At 40.0% G+C, this 21,870-nt stretch overlaps 1 protein-coding gene across 2 annotated transcripts in view; it reads right to left on the minus strand.

The window, feature by feature from the left end:
* Window positions 1–21,870, minus strand: part of Ints4 (integrator complex subunit 4) — a 78,094-nt gene that overhangs the window by 25,812 nt on the left and 30,412 nt on the right. For both annotated transcript variants that reach the window (XM_028877447.2, XM_028877448.2), the window contains exons 9-13: window positions 19,788–19,859; window positions 17,569–17,743; window positions 15,702–15,907; window positions 8,805–8,947; window positions 385–500 (exon numbers count right to left, since the gene is read on the minus strand). In XM_028877447.2, the coding sequence (XP_028733280.1) occupies window positions 385–500; window positions 8,805–8,947; window positions 15,702–15,907; window positions 17,569–17,743; window positions 19,788–19,859 (712 nt within the window). The remainder of the gene's footprint in view (window positions 1–384; window positions 501–8,804; window positions 8,948–15,701; window positions 15,908–17,568; window positions 17,744–19,787; window positions 19,860–21,870) is intronic.

Here is a 21,870-nt window from a genome sequence, read left to right on the forward strand (position 1 = left end):
GATCTGTGAGTTTGAGGCCAGCCTGGGTTACAAATCAAGTTCCAGGACAGCCAAAGCTACACAGAGAAACCCACCTCAAAAAAAAAAAAAAAAAAAAAAAAACAAAACAAACAAACAGGAAGATAAAAATTCCCTTCTAAGGTTGTGTGGCAAATTAGTGATAAAATGAACTAACAATATAATGAATATGTGAAATGTAAGAAGTGGTAAATAAAAGGCAAAAATATTTGTTGCTATTAAATGGCCAAGAGGAATTACCATGAAAACAATGAAAGCTGAGAATGAGTCCCTCTGACATACTATATTACCCAGCAAACACTGCAGAAAAAATCCACTGCTCTTTGCTAAGACAGGGGCCCATCTGAGCTAAGCACAAGAGGATACATGCCGGATCATCCATGTCTGGCTCAGCTGTATCAAAAAATGGATGAGTACTCAAGAGCTCTGGCACCAAAGGAAGCACAAGGGTTGGGTGCCGACTTCCCAGAAACTTCAAGCACCTGAAACAAATAGGAATGACATCAGTAAATTAACAAGAGCCTCAACAGGTCCAGGAACTATAGCAGAAAGCCTGATTTGGAAACAGACACTCTTAATTATCCACTTTCCACAACTCCACACCTTCAGGTAAATTGTCCAATTATTCAGGAACTTAACTGATTCTTCCAGAAATGGCTATTACGGAAATAGAAGAACTCAAATGCAGATTACTGGTTGTTTAATAGCCAGTTTCTCCATGTTCCTGCCAAGAAAACTGACTCCTTAAGTACCAGGACAATAGTAAGATGCTAAGAGAGGGGCTGGAGAGATGGCTCAGAGGTTAAGAGCACTGACTGCTCTTCCAGAGGTCCTGAGTTCAATTCCCAGCAATCACATGGTGGCTCACAACCATCTATAATGAGATCTGGTCCCCTCTTCTGGCCTGTAGTCATACATGCTGTATACATAATAAATAAATAAATAAATAAATAAATAAATAAATAAATAAATCTTTAAAAAAAAAAAAAGGATGCTAAGAGAAAGAATGTCCAGCCCAAGGGCTGCACCACTATCGGTCAACCCACCACAACATCACACATTTCCCAGTAGCTGGTCTGCTAGTAGTCAAAGAACTCAATTCTGGTCAACGGAGCAAGAAGAGAAGTCTGCTTGCTTGGGGAGCTGCTCAATGATGACTTTCTAACCACATAGAGAGAAACACGTGGAGGGAACATTCCTTTCTTTGGGTCTTTAGATGCTGTTTTATGAAGCAACCAACTTGCAACTGTGAAGGAGAATGCCAAGTGAACTCATCAACTCTCACTCTGACAAGATGGTCAATCCTGAAACTAATTTATCATGTATTGCTATGTAAAAATTAGATTTATTGTTTAGGATGTTTTGAGCCAGGTTTTTTTGGTTGTTGTTTTGTTTTTTTTATGTGTACTTAAAATAACACAACTGATCTCCCAGGGGATGTCCTGAAACCACATAGCCTTGGGCAGGCTGTTTATAAAACAGGTTTTAAATGAGAAAACAAAAATGCAGGGTGTCATCAGTAAGAACTCAGTAAAAACTAGCTCTTATAGTGAAGGGAAGGGCTTTCCCAAGCTATACAAAACTACACTTTGAGTGAGGCAACTGTGTTTTTATTTTTGTGTAAGTTCTGGGTTAGAAGTTTAATAGTCTGGCTACACTGGATTACAAAGAGGGGCTGAAGAGGTGGTAAAGAGACTGGCATGCTGCCTGAGGACGGATGCCCTGAACACCCATGCAAACAACAACAAAACACAAAACTGAACAGCTTGTGCCTGTAATCCCAGCACTTAGATTGAACTGGCTGATCCCTGAGAGCTTCTTGACCAGAAAGTCCACGTAACAAGCTCCAGATTCTGTAAGAGACCCTGTCTCAAAAAATAAAGTGAAGGGGACTGGAGAGATGACTCAGTGGTTAAGAGCACTGACTCTCTTCCAGACAACTCAGGGTGATTCCAGCACCCACAGGGCACCTTCCAGTTCCAGGGGTTCTAAGACCCTCTTCTGAACTCCAAGGGCACCAGCCATGCAAGTGGTACACAGACACACACACAGGCAAAACACTCATATCATAAAACAATTTTAAAAATTTAAATAAAGTGGAAGCAACATTGAGGAAGATATCCAATATTGACTTACACACACACACACACACACACACACACACACACACACACAAACACCCCCCACCTCCCTACACACAAGAAGAAACATAAGTGTTAAGGTCTGTCCTCATTGAATTTATACTCCAGCCAGCTGGGGCAAAGGTAACCAACCTTGCAAGACAATAAGTCAAATGAGGCTTTCCACATTCTAACAGGCAATGAAGGAAAGACCATCAGAATCAGATAAAGTATATAGCTGATTGGACTTCAGAGACCTGTGAGCAAATAGATCAGCATAGAGAGAAAACACCAGGAAGAGGTCTAGTTAAGAACATTTGTTCTCACAGAGGACCTAGCTTTGATTATTAGTACCCACAATGAAGTTTACAACCATCTGTAACTCTAGTTCCAGGAGATCTGACACTCTCTTCTGACCTCCTTGGGCACCAGGGACACATGTGATGCATATACACACATGTAGACAAAACCCTCATACACATTTAAAAAAAAAAAACCCTCTAAAAAACAAAAAGGTTTCAGTGAACATTTGTTTAAAAAAAAAAAAACACAACACAACAACAACAAAACCCAGTAAATTTCCCAACCTCATATTTTTTTATCTTTTTTCTTTCTTTTTTTATTTTAAATGAAATCAATAAGCTCTATTTGGGTTGCCTTCAGGAATATGGAAACAAGTTGGTTATAGGCGCAAAACAGACCAAAATAGATATCATCATGAAACTCCAACCCAGCATGGGCTAGGGCTTATGACTGCTGGATACCTAGAATGTACTGCACCCCTGGAGGCATCGCTACAGGTTATAAGGCATCCATTCTTGGAGGATTAGTTCATCAGTGATTCCTCTAAGCAGCATGACTGGTCTCCATTTCTTCAGGAGTGTGCAGGATACTGAAACCTACAGTTTCTTGGACTTCCTGAAATGAAGTAGAGGGGCTTATTTCCTGATTAATCAGCTTCTACTCAGGATGGAATGTTTTAGTCTCCAGGGAACTGCTATAACACAGCACATTTTGTAGACTTCTTGAGTTTTCATTCTTAGGTAATTTTTGAGGTTGAAAAAGTAAAAGTTTTTCTTTTTAAACTTTTTTTAAAAAATGATTTGCTTTACTTTATTTGTTATGTGTATTGATGTGAAGGTGTCAGATCCCCTGGAATGGTTGTGAGCTGTCATGTGGGTAATGGGAATCGAACCCAGGATCTCTGGAAGAACAGCCAGTAATCTTAGCCACTAAGCCATCTCTCCAGTCTGAAAAAATAAAAGTTTTAACAAAAATTTTCCTACATTGTCACATTTTCATAACATTTTCTCAGTATAAACTCTCTCTCTCTCTTTTTTTTAAGACTTGCACATTAAAGGCTTTCACAAATTTTTCATGTTCATAATGTTTTTCTTGTATGGAGGTGCAATGACCTCTAGGAACAGAGCTTTGGATAAATCATATGCCACATTATTTATTATGGAGACTTTTCTCTCCAGTATGAAGCTTTTCAAGTATTCTTAGAAGTGAGGGGTACACAGAGACTTTGTCACATTCATTACACTCACATTTTCTCTCCTATATCAATGATCTGATGTTGTCTAAGACTTGAACCCTGTATAAAGGATTTCTCACATTCACATTTATAAGGTTTCTCTCTTGTATGAATGATCTGATGTTGTGTAAGATTTGAACCCTGTATAAAGGATTTCTCACATTCACTACATTTCTAAGATTTCTCTCCTGTATGAATAATCTGATGTTGTCTAGTACTTGAACCCTGTGTAAGGGATTTCTTACATTCACTACATTTCTAAGTTTTCTCTCCTGTATGAATGATCTGATGAACTCTAACAGAAGAGGCACATGTAAGGCACGTGTGAAGGATTTCTCACAAACACTACATTTGAATGGTTTCTCTCCTTTATGACTTCTCTGATGCACTCTCAGACTTGAGCCACATGTATAGGATTTCCACAATCAATACATTTGAATGGTTTCTCTCCTGTATGAATTCTCTGATGTACTCTAGTAGGCCCATACAAAGCATTTCTCATAATTACTATATAAAATGTTTCTGTCCTATATGAATTCCCGGGTGTCCCAAGTTGGTCTTTCTGGATAAAGCATTTTTCACATTCCCTACATTTGTAAGGTCCCTCTCCACTATGGATTTTATAATGGTTTTTAACCTGATAAAACAGGTAAAAGCACTTTCCACATTCTTTACATTTGTAGTGTTTCTTTCCAGAATGAGGTCTATGATGTCTGCTGAGACTCGAGTATGACCTGAAGCATTTTCCACATTTCCCGTATTTGTATAGTTTATCTACACTAGAGATTGATTTCAGCATGAGTGTTACGTTTAGAATCAAATAATTTATCATAGTCTATAGTTTTGTGTAGCTCCTTTCTAATGTGAATTCTTTGACTAATGATGGAATACAAATTCAACCGTTTTCCACAGTCTTTATATTTGCAAGATTCTTCTTCAGTGTTCCCACTTTTATGATTCTTTGGGTTTGTTGATTCAATAGAGGCATTCCTATGGTTACCACATCCACACTTGCTTCAGTTCTTTGTAAGATCACTTGTGTTACAAGGTGTACATTGGGAGAATTTGTGGACCATCTTGCCAATCTCATTAAATTTGTAAGAATTCTCTTGGATATTCACAGGATGGTAGACAATGAGCTTTGACCCTTGATCCAAGACATTCATATATTTCCCCCACATATATTTCTCTGGGACACGTTTACTGGAGATACAGCCATTCTCTCTTGTAACTCTTCTCTAAATTTCTGTTGTAGAAACACATACCAGAACTCTTGTTGACAGTTCACATCAAGGTATCAAAAATAAAAATCTTGGCACCAGGCTCCACCACGACACTGTTGGAAGAAATTGCAGTAGTGCCAGTGTGGCTCTGTCCTCTACAGGCAGCCAGAGTGGTTTCTGTAGTTTCTCCTCCCCCCAGAGCTGAGGACCAAACCCAGGGCCTTGTGCTTGCTAGACAAGCACTCTCCCACTGAGCTAAATCCCCAACCCCGGTTTCTGTTCTTTCAAGATAGGGTTTCTCTGTGTAGTATCCTGGCTGTCCTATATTCCCTTTGTAGACCAGGCTGACCTCGAACTCACAGAGATCTGCCTTCCTCTGCCTCCTGAGTGCTGGAATTAAGGGCATGCACCACCACTGCCTGCCCCAGCCAGCGGGGTGTCAACGGGGGCGACCCACCTGCGGGAGAGAATGAAAGGGACGGGGAGACACAAGAGAAGACAGCAAGACAGTGTTCTGATCAAGCTGCAAATTTTATTCTCCTAAGCAAGGCTTATATAGCATGAGAGGGGGCAGGAAGGAGGGAAGGGGTGCACGACATGATGTATGTGCAGGTGAAGGGGGTCGTGCAGGTGAAGGACTACGCGCAAGTCGTGAGGCTGCTAGGTGGTAAGGTCACTGGTCAGGGCCCATTGTTCTGTTGCTATGCTACCTGACCCACCTGACCTGTTCTTTATCTTTGGGGGCATCTGGTTTAGGGCAGGGGCTTGTTCTCTGGCCTAGCTAGTACTTTTCCATGGTCCATGTTTGGTCCCTGACAACTGCCTGGCTTTTTTGGTGTTTTAAGACAAGATCTTTCTACATAGCCCTGGCTGTCCTGGAACCCAAATCTGTAGAGCAGGCTAGTCTTGAACTCTCACAGAGATCCACCTGCCTCTACCTCCTGAGTGCTGGGATTAAAGGTGTGTACCACCACACCCAACCTTATATTCCCCATTTTGGGAAAGATAGCCCTTCATTAATTTTCTGACCTCTCAGCCCTCTAGGCACTCTGTAAAGACTGCCTCCAGGCATACTGTAAAGGCTGTGGTTTGGCCAGTTTTATTTTCTCTACTTATATTCAGAACTCAGGTAGGAAAGGGAATTAAGGAGGTCCCACTGGAGATCCCCACACAGCCAGGCCTCTCTAAAACTAGACTTCATTTCTAAATGTTTGTTACTATAATTGATTTTTTACTATCTTGTCCTACCTTTCTATTTCTTGACTTTCTTTTCTGTGATATCTGAGAGCTAATCCATTTCTAAACCTCCATAGCATTTAACGTGGTGATGGCATAATAACAAGTGCTCAGCAAACGTTCAGGAATGAACTAGAAACAGAAACACCTCCAATCCTACCCTTTAGAAGGCAGAGGCAGATGTATCTCTATGAGTTTGAGGATAGCCTAGTCTACATAGCAAGTTCCACACCAGCTAAAGCAGTATAGAGTAACCACGTCTCAAAAAATCAAAACCAAAACCAAACAACCTCTTCTGCACTTTTGCAATTATTGTTAGTAACATCTTAAGACACCTCTGATTGTTCCTTTATTCCTTTTATTATATTTCTTTTACTATTTCTAGAGATTAAAAAAGTTTAAGTGATGATTAAAATAAGTAACTTCAAAAATATTTCAAAGCACTGTAAAGATAAGGCTTTTTCTCTTTTCTTTTACACAATCTCCCAATCAAGACAACAGTGTGTAAGTATGCATGTATGTATGTATATATACACACACATTACAGGAAGATCAAACAACCACAAATCTTTTTTGTTAGTTTTTATTTTTTGGAGACAAGGTTTTTCTGTATAGCCCTAGCTGTCCTGGAACTTACTCTGTAGACCAGGCTGACCCTGAACTCACAGAAATCCACTTGCCTCTGCCTCCCAGCCTCCCATGTACTGGGATAAAGGGCATGCATTACCATCGCCAGGCCATAAATCTTTTTTATTTTTATATATTGGTTTGGTTTGGTTTAGGTTTCATTTCCACTTCAACAATTTTTAAACTGTTTCCTGTGTATAGGGTGTTTTGATCACATGTATGGCTGGCATCACTTGCATGCAGTGACCGTAGAGGCTACAAGAGGGCATCAGATGCCCTCGGACTGGATTACAGGCATTTGTGAGCCACCATGTGGGTGCTGGGACGAGAAGCCAGATCCAATGGAGAATTGCAAGTGCTCTAAATTGCTGAGCTAGCTCTCCAGCCTCAACAAATCTTATTTAATACAAATGTTTCACAATCACACCTATCATCAGGTAGAATTAATCCTTTGTTCTACATCTCTACACTTACTGACAGAGCTGTGAACCACCACTATATATCCACATGCCAAATGACTGAGTGTTCCTTGAAGACAATCAACAAATATATGTTGACTTGATCTGAAATGGACTGCACAAACATGGGGAAATGGCAAAACAGAAAAGTGCTATCAAAAATGTGATCTATAGCCAGTGAAACAGCTCAGTGGGTTAAAGCACTTATTGCCAAGACTGACAACCCAAGTTCAATCCCCAGGACCCACATGGTGGAAGAAGAGAACTGACTCTCATAAGCTGCCCTTTGTCCTCCACATATTCACCATGGCACAGACACACAGACACAGACACACACAACAAACAAACAAACAAACAAACAAACAAACAAACTGTAATTTTTAAAATGTGATCTAGAACAAGACTCCACAGGCATTTTTAGCTTGCATCTGCCAGGGAGCTGGGGACTGGCTGGGTGACAAGACTATTTGCCTACCACATGGCAAAGCACAAGATTTCTATCATCTGTCTAAATACTGACATCAATATAGGTATATGTACACATATCTTCCAACACCTTACTTAACCCACAGGTAATTTACTAATAGTTTTTCTTTTCTTTTCTTTTTTGGTTTTTCAAGACACGGTTTCTCTGTGTAGTCCTGACTGTTCTGAAATGCAATCTATAAACAAGGGTAGCCTAGAGCTCAGAGATCCACTTACTTCTGCTGGGATTAAAGGTGTGTGCTACCACGTCCAGCTTAGTAGTTTTTCTTTTCTTTCTTTCCTTTTTAAAAATATTTGTTTATTTATTTTATGTATGTGAGTGCTCTATCTGTGGTCATGCCTTTATGCATTACAGATGGCTGTGAGCCACCATGTGGTTGCTGGGAATGGAACTCAGAACCTCTGGAAGAGCAACTAGTACACTTAACCACTGAGTCATCTTTCCAGCCCAGGAGTTATTACCTGTATACAGGTAGTTCTTCCAATAGAGGTTAATAAACAGTATTACTAGTTTGGCTGAAGTCAGTAAAGCTAAAGTCGACTGAGTGGGAAAATGATTAAACTTTCTATCTTTAGATCAAGTGCCAGGCCTGCCTCTAAACTCAATGATAGTGGCTATAATGCTGGATGGTGTGCAAACAGACAAAGACATTATATGAGAAAAAGGAAACCTAAGAGTCATCTCTCTAACCCTAAGATTTGACAGTCCATACACAATCGAGATAGGATATTACCAGGTGGATGGGTGGGAACCTCTAATCGAATATGTGATGTTCATTTAAGCAGTCAGATTTCTAACAGTTTGGAAAAGATAGCCAGGAGGTAGTGGGGCATGCCAACCAGTAGAGGCAGGTGAATCTGAGTTTGAGTTTGAGGCTAGCCTGGTCTACAGAGTAAGTTCCAGGACAGCCAGGGATATGCAAAGAAACCCTGTCTTGAAAAACAGAAAACAAAACAAAAAAAAGTTTGGAAAAGTTGAACCCAGTTTCTACTGAAAGGTGAAAGGGAGGGCTACTCCCAGTCTATGATATCCCCCAAATAATGTACGTTGTACAGTTATCTTATGACGAGACTTAGTAAATGAGGTAAATGTCCTTACTTCCATATGGAGTCCCTGTCAGTAGGGTACTTGGTTAAATTTTTTAGTAGCTCCACCAGTGCAAGATGAATCCCTTCTTTTGTTGAAACATTAGTACAGCATAAGAGTTCATGAAGAGCCTCTCTAATATCCCTGGAGGAATCCTTTTTCAGAAGAGAAAGAAAGAAAAGCAATAATTAACAACAGTAATTGCTAGCAAACTCAAGTTCCATCTATCATCCCCTTGGCCATAGCTACCTTTCCATATAGGATGGGCACAGGAAAAAATATTTAGAAATTTACTAGCTAAAATTCCCAAGAAAGGCCTCATTTTATTGATCTAAGAAGGGGATAGTCTTTCTTTTCTTTCTTCTATTCTTTCTCTCTTCCTGTATTTATTTGTTTGTTTATTAAGACAGGGTTTCATTCACTATGTAGTATTGGTTGGCCTAGAGCTCATTATGTACACCAGGTTAGCCTCAAATTATGGAGATCCACCTGCCTAGCCTCCTATGTGCTAAAATTAAAAGCATGCACCATCTCACCTGGCTTCTTCATGTTTTGAGGCAGGGTCTCATACAGTCCAGGTTCACCTTGAACTATGTAGCTGAGGATGACCCTGAAGTCTTGATCTTCCTGCCTCTACTTCCTAAGTCCTGAGATTACAGCCATGACCCACTATACCCAGCCCTTTTTTGCTCTTTAACCTTCCTTTTTCTCCCTGTCTGAAACTTTAACTCAGTGTCCAAGTTATAAGAGGCTCCTTCTAACTATGAAAGAGCAGGCCATGCTGGATATGGTTTCACACACTTGCAGCCCCAGCACTTGGGAATCAGAGGTAGGATTATGACTTTGAAGGTAGCCTGAGCTATATAATAAGACCACCCCCACCCCACCCCGGAAACACACAAAGGATAGGGGAACAGGTTAAAAAAAAGAAAGAGCACTAGGATGTCTGAGTATTTTATAATTAAAAGGAACAAAACCCATAAAGGCCACATAGTATCATGTGTAAAACAGCGTGGAAGTCTGCGTGGCCAGACCAAATCAACAAATGAGTAGTAAGACTGCATGAGCTGGCCCACTACCTCCAGCACCATGTCCCAGCACACTTGTAGTCATTTTTCTTCCTGACATACAACTCTCTTTGGTCTTTCAACTGTGCCACATGCCTACTCACCACAGATCTGCATCTGCTACACTTCACACTGTGGACAATTCTTGCCAAACTAGTCAGTGCCTAGCTCCTCCTTCTCTGAGTTCAACATTCGGTCCTTTTCCTGACTGCTGTATCCTCTAACTCCCAAGAACCAAATTCCCTGATATACTCTTACGGCATCTCACTCATGCTATGGACTTATTCCATTTTATTGCTATGCCTTTGTATCAGTATTTCTGACTCCCACTAAATTATAAGGTTCATGAGAGCAGGATCATGGCTCTCACTCACTATTATAACTTCCCCTACAACAGTGCCTGGCACACAACAGACAGACATAGCCAAGACAACAGGGAAAAGTAAAGACCAAAAGGAGGGACTGAGGAGCTGACTCAGATCTGTCTGCCTCTACACACTGTCAACTTAACCATCCGAAAATGCTTCCCAAATAAGTAAATCTCCATTGCTGACAGCAGGAAGCTGTACTGATGCCTTGGAAAAACAATGTTCAAACTAGTAAGAAAAACAATTTTAATTTATGTGTTTCTTAAGAACTATATAATTGCCAGTTATGTGGTTAGCTTGTACAGATTTGTTTCAGAAAATATTTGCTAAGCACTCACTATGACTAAGTCACTAGATTGAACTTGAAAAGAACATAATAAAAGGCATCACCTAGCGACTCTACTTACAGAGGTAATGATCTCATCAGGGAGATAAAACAAACAGACAAACCTGCTAGACATGATAAAAGAAAAAAAAAAGCCGGGCGTTGGTGGCGCACGCCTTTAATCCCAGCACTCGGGAGGCAGAGCCAGGCGGATCTCTGTGAGTTCGAGGTCAGCCTGGGCTACCAAGTGAGCCCCAGGAAAGGCGCAAAGCTACACAGAGAAACCCTGTCTCGAAAAACCAAAAAAAAAAAAAAAAAGAGGAGACACATGGGACCAGTATTTAATATGCATCAAATGATTGACAGAATTTAACAATGTATCTGATATAAATTTCAAAAATGTTTTAAGAACGAGAAATGCTGAAGGAGAGGCAAGTCTACATGTCAACTTCTCTCCACAGTCACTTGCCCCCTGCCTATCTACGTCTAAGACCTCTGCTTTCTCACTATGTTCCATGAAGACTGAAAGTCTTACTCTGTTGTACCTTAGCCTTTCCAGGAGCAGGTCTTTGCCTCAGTCTTCACAGGAATGGCTGCTCTGTCCTTTATGTATCCTCTCCTCAGAAGCTTGACTAACCTGAAGATGTATCATAAAATCTCCCACATGTCTAGACTGTTTATCTTCTGTATACGATCTGTCACCATCTGAAACTGTTTACTTCTTTTAAGACTATAATTATGCTCAAAGCACATGTTTTTGACACAAAAATATTTTGAATCGATTGACAGTACTTGATTAATAGACAAATTTCTCTAGGTAGGACAGTATCTTAGCATAGCCCCCAAAAGAAATTCCAGCTGGAAGGCTCAAAGCAAAGAAGTATAGTAACACAGTAAATGCAAAGGAGCCATGACCAGCACAATGGAAGAATAGTTTATATGTCTAACTCCTTGGAAAATTCTGAGTCAAGCAGCTTATACACTGTGGAGATCAACAGAATCCCAATGAGTGAACAGTGGCAGTTTTGTAGGCAGAGGGGAAAACTACGGTGAAGTAGTAAAGAAAGACACGAAGACACAGAAATGATTACAGTATGAAATTTAAGGTCAGAAATGATGACACAGAAAACGAAAAGCCAGGCAAGATGGCTCAAGTCTACAATCCCATCACTGAGGAGGCAGGAGGCTGTCCTTGGGTGTAAGGTCAGCCTACAGTTCCAGGATAGCCAAGGCTACACAGAGAAACCCTGTCTCAGCAAAACAAAACAAAATAGGTGTGAACTCATGAAAATTCTTAAAAGAAGTGCTATGGAAGTAGGAGAATGATAACATTCTTTTGTTTTGTTTTGTTTTGTTTTTGTCTTTGGTTTTTCGAGACAGGGTTTCTCTGTGTAGCTTTGCGCCTTTCCTGGAACTCACTTGGTAGCCCAGGCTGGCCTCGAACTCACAGAGATCCGCCTGGCTCTGCCTCCCGAGTGCTGGAATTAAAGGTGTGCACCACTACCACCTGGCTGATAACATTCTTTAAATGATAACACTCTTTAAAAAGCACCCTGTTTTACAGAGAATACAGCAGAAGGGGCTGGAGATATAGCTCAGTAGTTAAGAATACTGGCTGAGAACCTGGAAACAACCTAGATGCCCGTCACCTGAAGAATGGATTAAGAAAATATGGTATATAGTCACAATGGAGTACTACTCAGCAGAGAAAAACAATGACATTATGAAATTTGCAGGCAAATGGATGGAACTAGAAAAAATCATCCTGAGTGAGGTAATGCAAACCCAGAAGGACAAACATGGTATGTACTCACTCATAAGTTGATACTAGATATAAAGCAAAGGACAATCAGACTGCAACCCATAGATCCAGGGAGGCTACCTAGCAGGGGGGACCCTAGGATGACTATGGCTTATAATAAGTTTTGGTTTTACCCAATCACTGGGCAAGCTTTAGTGAAACATTTCACTATTAGGATTAGAATTTGTACTGTATCAAGCTGATGAAAGAAAATGCTGGCCGTACTTTCAGGAGGGGAGGCTAAAAATCTTTTTAGATTATGGATTAGCCTATAGAAAAACGTCTGCCGTAAATCAAACAGTGAAGGGGAAGATGAATAGGAATCTCACATATACAACTTAAGTAAAACATAGCTCTCTGAACAGATTAAGATAGGTCTCTTCTGTATCCCAGAATCTAATCAATATTTATATGTATAATTCAGCTATCATTCAGCTTAAAAGAGCTTACTGGGAAATGTTATCATTTATAATATTTTCTATAGAGAAAATATTTTACTGTTTTTTTTTAAAAAAAAAAAAAAAAAAAGAATAAGAATATTGGCTGTTTTTCCAGAAGACCTGGGTTCAATTTTCAGCACCCACACGGCAGCTCACAACTGTCTGTAACTCCAGTTCCTGGGGATCCGACACCCTCACACAGACATACATGCAGGCAAAACACCAATGCACATAAAATAAAGATTAAATAAGTCATTTTAAAAAAAGCCTAATCATCCAAAAAAAAAAAAAAAAAAGAATGCAGCAGAAATCTGAAATAATTATGCTAATTGTAGTCAGAAGGTTTCTCCAGTCCTACCAGGCCCCCTGCAGTCCTGTGGCCCGCTTATAAAATAATCGCTCAGAAACTTATATTAATTATAACTGCTTGGCCATTAGCTCAGGCTTATTACTGACTAGCTCTTACACTTAAATTAACCCATAATTCTTATCTATGTTTAGCCACGTGGCTTGGTATCTTTTCTTAGTTCTGCCTTGTCATCTTGCCTCTTCTGTGTCTGGCTAGTGACTCCTGACTCTGCCCTTCCTCTTCCCAGAATTCTTCTCATCTGCTCACCCCACCTATACTTTCTGCCTGGCTACTGGCCAATCAGCATTTTATTTATCAACCAATCAGAGCAACACATATTCACAGCATACAGAATGACATCCCACAGCACTTCCCCTTTTCTGTATAATCAAAAAGGAAGATTTTAACTTTAACATAGTAAAATTATATATAACAAAACAGTTATCAAGCAGAATTACAATTATAATACCTAGTCTATTTGTATTTGGCAAAATTAAAGAAAATATTCTATCTATCTTATATTTATGAGTCTAAAGTTTCATATCTAATTTATCTTTTATCATAACCAAGGGAAATTATAACTAGCTAGTCTTCAACTACATCAAAGACCCCAGAATGATATAATATTACCTAAGTAAATAGGAAGTACATTGTACGAAACTTCTAAAAATCTAGAATGACAGAGACAGATGGCTGCCTGGACAGTCACCCAAAGTTCCTCTGCAACGTTGGGGCATCCATCTTCAGCCTATAGGCCTAGTTTCTCAGTCATTTTTCCCTGTGCCCTGTAGAATGTCTGGCAGTCTCCTCTGCGAAGTAGGAACCTGACGGACCATTCTGCCTTGTTTTGGCAAATTCAGTGGTCATTTTCCTATGGAACCTGTATGTCCAGTTTATACAACATATTATCAGCAGTCCAGGCAAGAGCAGTTTCTCGTCCAAATGGCTATTTTTGCTATGAAGAAGATAAACTCCATATAGACTATCTTTGATACCCATCTTTCTCTTTGAAGTAAGTCGGTGCTGCCAGGAGCAGATGTGTGTCACTGTCCAGAAAGTCTAAGTTTTTGAAACATTTTAAATGCCATATTCTGTAAGTCTTTGAAGTGTTTGAAGATTACATACCTAATTGAAATATACCTTTATATACCTAAAACACTTAACTAGCATGATTATAAGTTTGATTATCCTAGATGACTATTAATCTGTATTTAATTATATATTACAATTTCAAATGAGCTGCATAAACATAATACCTTAAACAAGAGTAGTAATATACATACAGAATAACAAAATTAACTTTAAATTTGTATCAATAAACTAAAATCCCCAGCAATGTAAAACATTTTAAACAAGATGTTGCTCTTTAAAAATAGATTCAATAATCTACCCTTTCATCCTATCATATCTATATCCTACATTTCTATATCATATCCCCTTTCTTCTTTTAGAAAGAGATTGACTATGACCAGTAACAATTTGGAATCAACAATGTAAACAAAGACAAACATCCATAATCCATTTTGGGGGAATATTGGCGTAGTTTCTAGGCTACTTCCTGCTGATTGAGGGCACTGGTAGTCTTATGGGGACACAAAGAAAATGTTAGGATTATGGTCAAGTCCTGACTGGAGTAGTCTGTGATACTGTGTTCTCTGAGCCAGTTGCCTTGAAGCTGTTCTGGATGTTGGTTCATCTGGAAACCTCTCAGGAGGTGGCCACAGAGCTTTATTTATCAACCCATCAGAGCAACACATATTCACAGCATACAGAAAGACATCCCACAGCAGCTAATAGTGAGGTACCTTTCATGAGTGAGGGGCTAAAGCCAGATCTCGTTTGTTAACACTGAGAAACCAATTACAGTACTTGCAAATAAGATCCAGACACTTCAGAAAAATAACCCCAAAACACGAGTTCTACAGCCTGGGGAGTCTTTGTATACCCAAAGCAACCACTTAATTGACTGTGTAACCTCAGACAAATTACTTTTTCTCTATAAAACTATAGAGTGGAAAGAACTGACCTCTAAGACCCTTTCCTGCTGTAGCAACTGAATGGAATAAAACCAGAGGCTAAGAAGAGTTCTTTATCACAGTCTCCTGCCTTATTTCCAGGTACTTCTCTGCCCTCTCTCATGTCTTCTTCAGTCATGTGCTACCACTGCAGTGAAGGGCTTTGAATCCCTGGGTGTTAGATTTTCTAACCTCTGGAACCTTTCTAACCTTCAGAAACCACTCACAGTGTTTTCCTTGTCTAGTCAATGGCACCACCTTGTCCTTAAAAATAAACCTCCCATGCTTTCTTACTTAAAGTGTCCTCAGAGCATTTTTGTTTGTTTGTTTGTTTGTTTGTTTTGGTCTCCTTGACTCAGCCAGCTCAAGTTAGATGTTCTTTTTATTCCCTTCCCTGGTCATAGCAATAACAAGCTTATTCAAATTCCACTTTGGGAGGAATATGGTAAGAGGGCAAAACTTTGCTGCCTACAATACCTGGATTAAAGGGGGATGGCCTCCTAGGTATCTGATGAGGAAATGAATGACAGCTACAAACACTCACCTCTAACACAGCCAGGACAGTATCAAGCTGGTCTTCTCGGAGGGTGATATTGTTAGAGATTTTTCTCATCGTGTGTATGGACTGTAGACGCACTTCCTCAATTTCATCATTAAACATGTCAACTAGGAAATCAAGGCACTTTTCAGCAAAGGAGGGTGAAGACTGGGCCAGCATACAAAGAGCCTCCACAGCAGCAATGCGAACCTCTAAAAAATGAAAACCAAATTAAACTGAACATTATTTAAGAGCCATGAAAACCAAGGATTCCTTCTCACACAGGCCACTTTTATTCTCTACTCTTCTTTCACTCTACAGATTCTCCCTGTAGCATCTTCTTCCTGCCACCATCACAATGATGCACAAGCATGGGCTTTGTATACCAAGGACTAAGGCCTGTATCTTATTCCATGTGCCTGTGATCAAGTAACACAAATGCCCAAGAGTATTGAATTTCCTGAAAATGGTGTTGCCTTATCTCAGTGTTCTAACTACATGAAAATATACTTAAATGTCAGATGTTAAATAACTTATTACTGTTAAGGTTGAAATAAGCTAGCTATCATCATCTTAGAACAAAGAATTGGCAAAATGAATTTACTTGCCACAAAGTCAATGAGGGAAGAGAAAACACCAGGACTCACACCTGTAATCCAGGCTAGCATCATACTGTATGTGGTTAAGGGACATGCTCCTCCTATGAAGACAGGTCTCAGCACAAACTGTGTGGAGTGATCTTCACCATTTCAGGCCTGCTAGAAAGTAATCTGCAAACCAAGCTACAACCTCACCTCTCTAACTGAACTTTTCTAATGTCGAGAACAACAAAAAGAGAGAAGAAAGGAAAAAGGGAAGAGGAGGAGAAAAGGGGTCAGAGGAAGGGAGTTGAGGGGAGAGAAACAGGAAATGGGAAGATACCTCTCCAAGTAAAACACAACAGGGAAGAGAGGTGCAGAAGGACACTGTAGGAAACTTCAGGACCGTAGTGCTATGTGGAACCAGAAAACCTTTAAAGGACTAATAACTGGACAGGTATGGCTGTGCACACCTTCCACCCCAGCACCGGGGCGGCACAGGCAGGAAGATCTCTGTGAGTTCAAGACTGGCCTGGTCCATATAGCAAGTTCCAGGCCAGCCAGGGCTATACAGTAAGGCTCCATTACATAGATAGGTAGGTAGGTAGGTAAGTTGACAGAGAGACAGACAGACAGACAGACAGACAGACAGACAGACGAGACAAGACAAGACAGATAGACAAACAGATAACATGACACAAAAATTTTCACAAAGGCAAAAAGGAAGATAGATGAAAGGCTTTCTGGTCACAAACACCTGAATTTAAATCTTGCTGTCTGAGTAACTAAATTATTATTATTAATATGACTTTTTATTACTAAATGTTTACTACAAATAGATCATGTATCATGCCAAGTGCTTTATGTGTGCAGAATCTCATCTAATTTTTACAGCTCAGAAAGATGCTTATTATTATCATCCCCATTTTATAGAAATGCAGATATCTGAATTTAACCACTGCATCATACTGCTTGGGCCTTAGCCATTCCTTCCTAAGAGGCTCTTTACACAGTGACTAAAAGGCTAAATGAAAAGATGCACTTTATAAATTCTGTGTGTGTAAGAGAGATACAATGAGGGCTGCGGCACATGTGTGGAGGTGAAAGAACAATTATGGAGTCAGATCTCTCATGTGGGTTCTGGAGATCGTGCTTAGGTCTCCAAACTTGTATGAGAAGCACCTTTACCTGCTGAGCCATCGGCAGGGACAGATGATGCATCTATTATCGCCTTCTCCTATGCATGACACAAAGCAAAGCATGTGGTACTATTGATAATACAAAGCCATACTTACCATACATCTCATCTTCCAACCCATGAACGAAGGCTCCACAAGCTCCTGACTCTATCAAGTTCACGGCACCCGTATCTATTTCTTCCTTGGGAGCATCATCTCCCCATTTCCGGCCGCTGGAGAACTCCCCTGAACTGTAAAGTTCCTTGGCACGCTCATGTGCAGTGCGTTTCCTCTGAAGAAGATGACAACAATTACTGCTTGCCAAGAACACTAAAGTGCACCTAAAACTAAGAGGATGTAGGCAACAAAACTGCCCTTGGAGACGACTCAACAGTTCAGAGTAAAGAAATGCAAACCCAACTTAAAACGAGACAAGAAATCCACAAGTCTATAATAGTTTCCAGTAACCTGGATAAAGTGTTGACTGGAGAGATGGCTATACTTACCACTAAACATAGAAAAGGAGAGCCAGAGAGGCAGACGAAAGCAGTGCCTCATCACACAGTGGAAAATATACCCACTCTAAAAACATTTGTCAGGCTCATTAGCAAACACTGTCTATTGCGGGGTGGTGGTGGCTCACACCTTTAATCCCAGCACTCGGAAGGCAGAGGCAGGTAGATCTCGGTGTGTTTCAGGCCAGCCTGATTTACAGAGTGAGTTTCAGGACAGCCAGAGATGTTATACAGGGAAACCCTTGTCTTGGAAAAACAAAACAAAAAACACAACAACAAAAAAGAAAACATTGTCTCTCTATAGCAACAATATTCTAGTTGAGCAAAACTGTACTCTCGAAATAACCTTCTAGAAGAGCACCAAGGGAGAGCATACTGATGAGCAAAAGTGATTCACAGGCATGGTTCTCATCAAAAATAAATAGTAACTGCCACTCTGCTTCATACCATAATTCTTAAACATCTTAGAAAGGAGCCATAATCCATGGATAGTCATTTCAGAAACATCAATGAGTCAAAGTATCAGAGTCTATAAGAATGTGGGTCACATCCCACAATACAACCTGCACCTCGCTATGTGTCTTGGAAATCCTCAAATTGCTCATCTCATCTCATTCACCACAAGAACTTCCTTCCTTACACTTCTACCCTGTGCACCAAAAACAGACTTAAATACCAACTCAAATCAAGGAAAGCTACACAGCACTGTTTATGGCATGCCTATATCAACTCCAGAACCATTTTGAAAGGTTTAGCTTATGGAGTAATAAAAAAAAAAAAAAGGAAAGGGTCACTAAGGTCACAAGGATAATATCCTTCACATGATCTACAGTGGTAAAAAAATCAGAAGAATCTGAGCCTACCATGGTGAAAAGGCTAAAGAGAGATGGCCCACGTACTTAACAAAGTGTGCAACTGTTAAAGACATGAAGTATAAACTCAGCAATTCAAAAAAGGTTATGTGATATAGTGGTGAGTGTAAAAAGGAGGCTACAAAGTTATCTACATAACAATTCAGTGTTTAAACACACATTTAAAAAGCTAGAGAAGCTGGGTGGTGGTGGCCTGCGCCTTTAATCCTAGTACTCGGGAGGCAGAGCCAGGCGAATCTCTGTGAGTTCGAGGCCAGCCTAGTATACAAAGCGAGATCCAGGACAGGCACCAAAACTACACAGAGAAACCTTGTCTCGAAAAATCAAAAAAAAAAAAAAAAAAAAAAAGAAGCTAGAGAAGAAACCAAATTTGTCAAAGGTACTGAGATTATATAAGCAAGCCATTTTTTTCCCTTGTATTTATTTATAAACAATTCTATAACTCTGTTATGAGTTTATAAATAAAAATTAAGGTACTGACAATGAATGCACATACTACTTTAGGTCATATTTCATCTAGCTGACCATGTTAAGAAGCACCACCACAGTTAATGTCTAAGGCACTCCACAGAGGCATTTGGTTATTGTCCAGAGAAAGGATTCATTCATTCACTCGCCCTTCTGTGAGAACTGTTGCTAAAAAGGAGTCCCACCATGTCACACATCACACAAAATAAGATCAGACCTCCATAGTTTCTAAGGAACAGAAAGTAAATCCTACCTCTTTTTGTTTAACACAACCTTTGCAAAATATTTTATTACAGAATGAAGTCCATGATGTAGCTTGTAATTTGGTTCAAGTTACTATGATTTTGAATTAATATGTAATCTAGTAACCTAAATTAATGTAACATTTGCATGGACTGCTACATTAAATCAACACAGCTCACCATATATCTACACTGATATTGATTACAGAAACCCAGTTTAAACAAAGAATTCAAGTTACCCTCAAATCTGACATTAGCTTCTTGTCAAGAGTCTGCTCCAAGAAATGAGAACTGACTTGCTCCATGGAGCCCTGTAAAAGAAAGAATCCAAAGCATATTCCAAACATCATCTTAACATTCAGAGTTTACAAGTAAATTCATAAAGGTAACATTATTCTTGATAGCTAAGATAGGTTCTAAACATCAGGAATAGACTGTTAAAATAAAAATATGGACAACAGTAATAGAAGCTACCTCTGACTGAGTTGGAAATTACTCTATTCCACATACTGTTCTGAGAGCTTTGTACATATCTCAACCCATTTAATCCTGTAGTATGCTACGAAGTAAATACCATCATTAGTCTTATTTTATGCATGGGGGGAGGGGCATACAAATAGTAAGTAACATAGTCAGAAATTCCAGAGCTGAAATATAAACATAGGTTCCAGAAACCCTTTGTTTTAGCCATCCTTCCTCATCATATTTTTTCCCATTCCTTCTTTCCTTCCTTCTTTTTTTTGGGGGGGTAGGGAGGGGTCAAGGTCTCATATCGCCCTGGCTGGAACTCACTATCTAGCTGAGGCTGGTCTTGAACTCCTGATGTTCATTGTTTCCACCTCCCAGCAGGCCTAACTTCCATCTCTTCTTACTCTATTCTTTCCATACACTTATTTATCTATCCACTCATATATTTTTAAAAAATATTTTTAAATTTTATTTTATGTGCATGGATGTTTTCCCTGTGGAAGGTCAGAAGAGTGTGTCCTCTGGAACTAGAGATGCAGATAGTTGTGAATCATTATGTGGGTTCTGGGAGTCAAAGCTGGGTCCTTTGAAACAGCAGTAAGTGCTTTTAACCACTGAGCCATCTCTCTAGCCCCAATAATGTCCATTTTTAATGTGAAAAATTGAAGCTGAGATTAGCTAGTTTGCCTGTTTCAAATAAAGGAGAATGTAGATCTCTATCTCATAATGTTCATCCTGCAGCAGGGGTGAATGGACCAGACACGGTCAAAACAAGAGCAACACCACCAGCTTAGGAGGCTGTAAGAGCAGGCCCTAGGCACAAGCGGTAGACATCTAAGTCCTTTGATTCCTAAGTTAAAAACAGATATGGAAATGCTTACACAGGCTTGGATCTTTCTTCCCTGCCTAGCCTGGAACTTACTAGAGTAGGCTGCTCTCTAAGTGCAGTGATCTTCCTGCCTCTGACTCCCCAGTACTGGGATTACAAGCATGCGCCATCAAATCTGGTGAGATCTCCAACTTTCTTCATAGTTTTATTACCAGCATTACTTGGATTTAAAGAGCATTTTTCCCCAACAAAGAAACATTCTAACCACTTTATAGTAAGTTTGTTTGTTCAGTTTCCAATGCCCTCCTCTTCAGTGCCTTCAGCTGAGCTCTCTCCTAACACAGTAGCACAGAAGAGGTCTTAGCCATGTCAGGCCTCAAGAAATTTTGTATCACTTGCAATACATTTTCAGTGTCATCTAAGAATAGCTGAAGCTTTCCATTTTAAATTAACAAATGTCAAGAGCATAGTAATTCAATTGAAAAAAATGGTGAAACTTACATTAGTATGGGCCCAGCAGAAAAGGAGAAGGGGTGAATTTAAGTAATGTCATAGGGACAGAACTGATATAAACTGATGAATTGATGGCTAAAGGTCAAATAAAACAGAATTCCTAGCCAGGCATTGTGGCGCATGCCTTTCTTTAGTCCCAGCACTCGAGAGGCAGAGGCAGGCAGATCTCTGAGCTTGGGCCAGCAGGGCCTACATAGTTCCAGGTCAGCCAGGGCCACACAGAAAACAGCCCTGTCTCTGTTACACAGAGAAACCTTGTCTCAAAAAACAAACAAAAAAAAAAAAAGGGTGGGGTGGGGTGGGGTGGAGCTGGAGAGATGACTCAGTGGATAAGAGTACTGACTGGTCTTCCAGAGGACCTGGGTTCAATTCCCAGCACCCACATGGCTGCTCAGAACTATCTGTAACTCCAGTCCTAGGGTACTAAAACACCAATGTACATAAAAATAAATAAGTTGAAAGAAAGAAAGAAAGAAAGAAAGAAAGAAAGAGAGAGAGAGAGAGAGAGAGAG

This window comes from Peromyscus leucopus, chromosome 1 (assembly GCF_004664715.2).
Source record: "Peromyscus leucopus breed LL Stock chromosome 1, UCI_PerLeu_2.1, whole genome shotgun sequence".
Classification (NCBI taxonomy): domain Eukaryota; kingdom Metazoa; phylum Chordata; class Mammalia; order Rodentia; family Cricetidae; genus Peromyscus; species Peromyscus leucopus.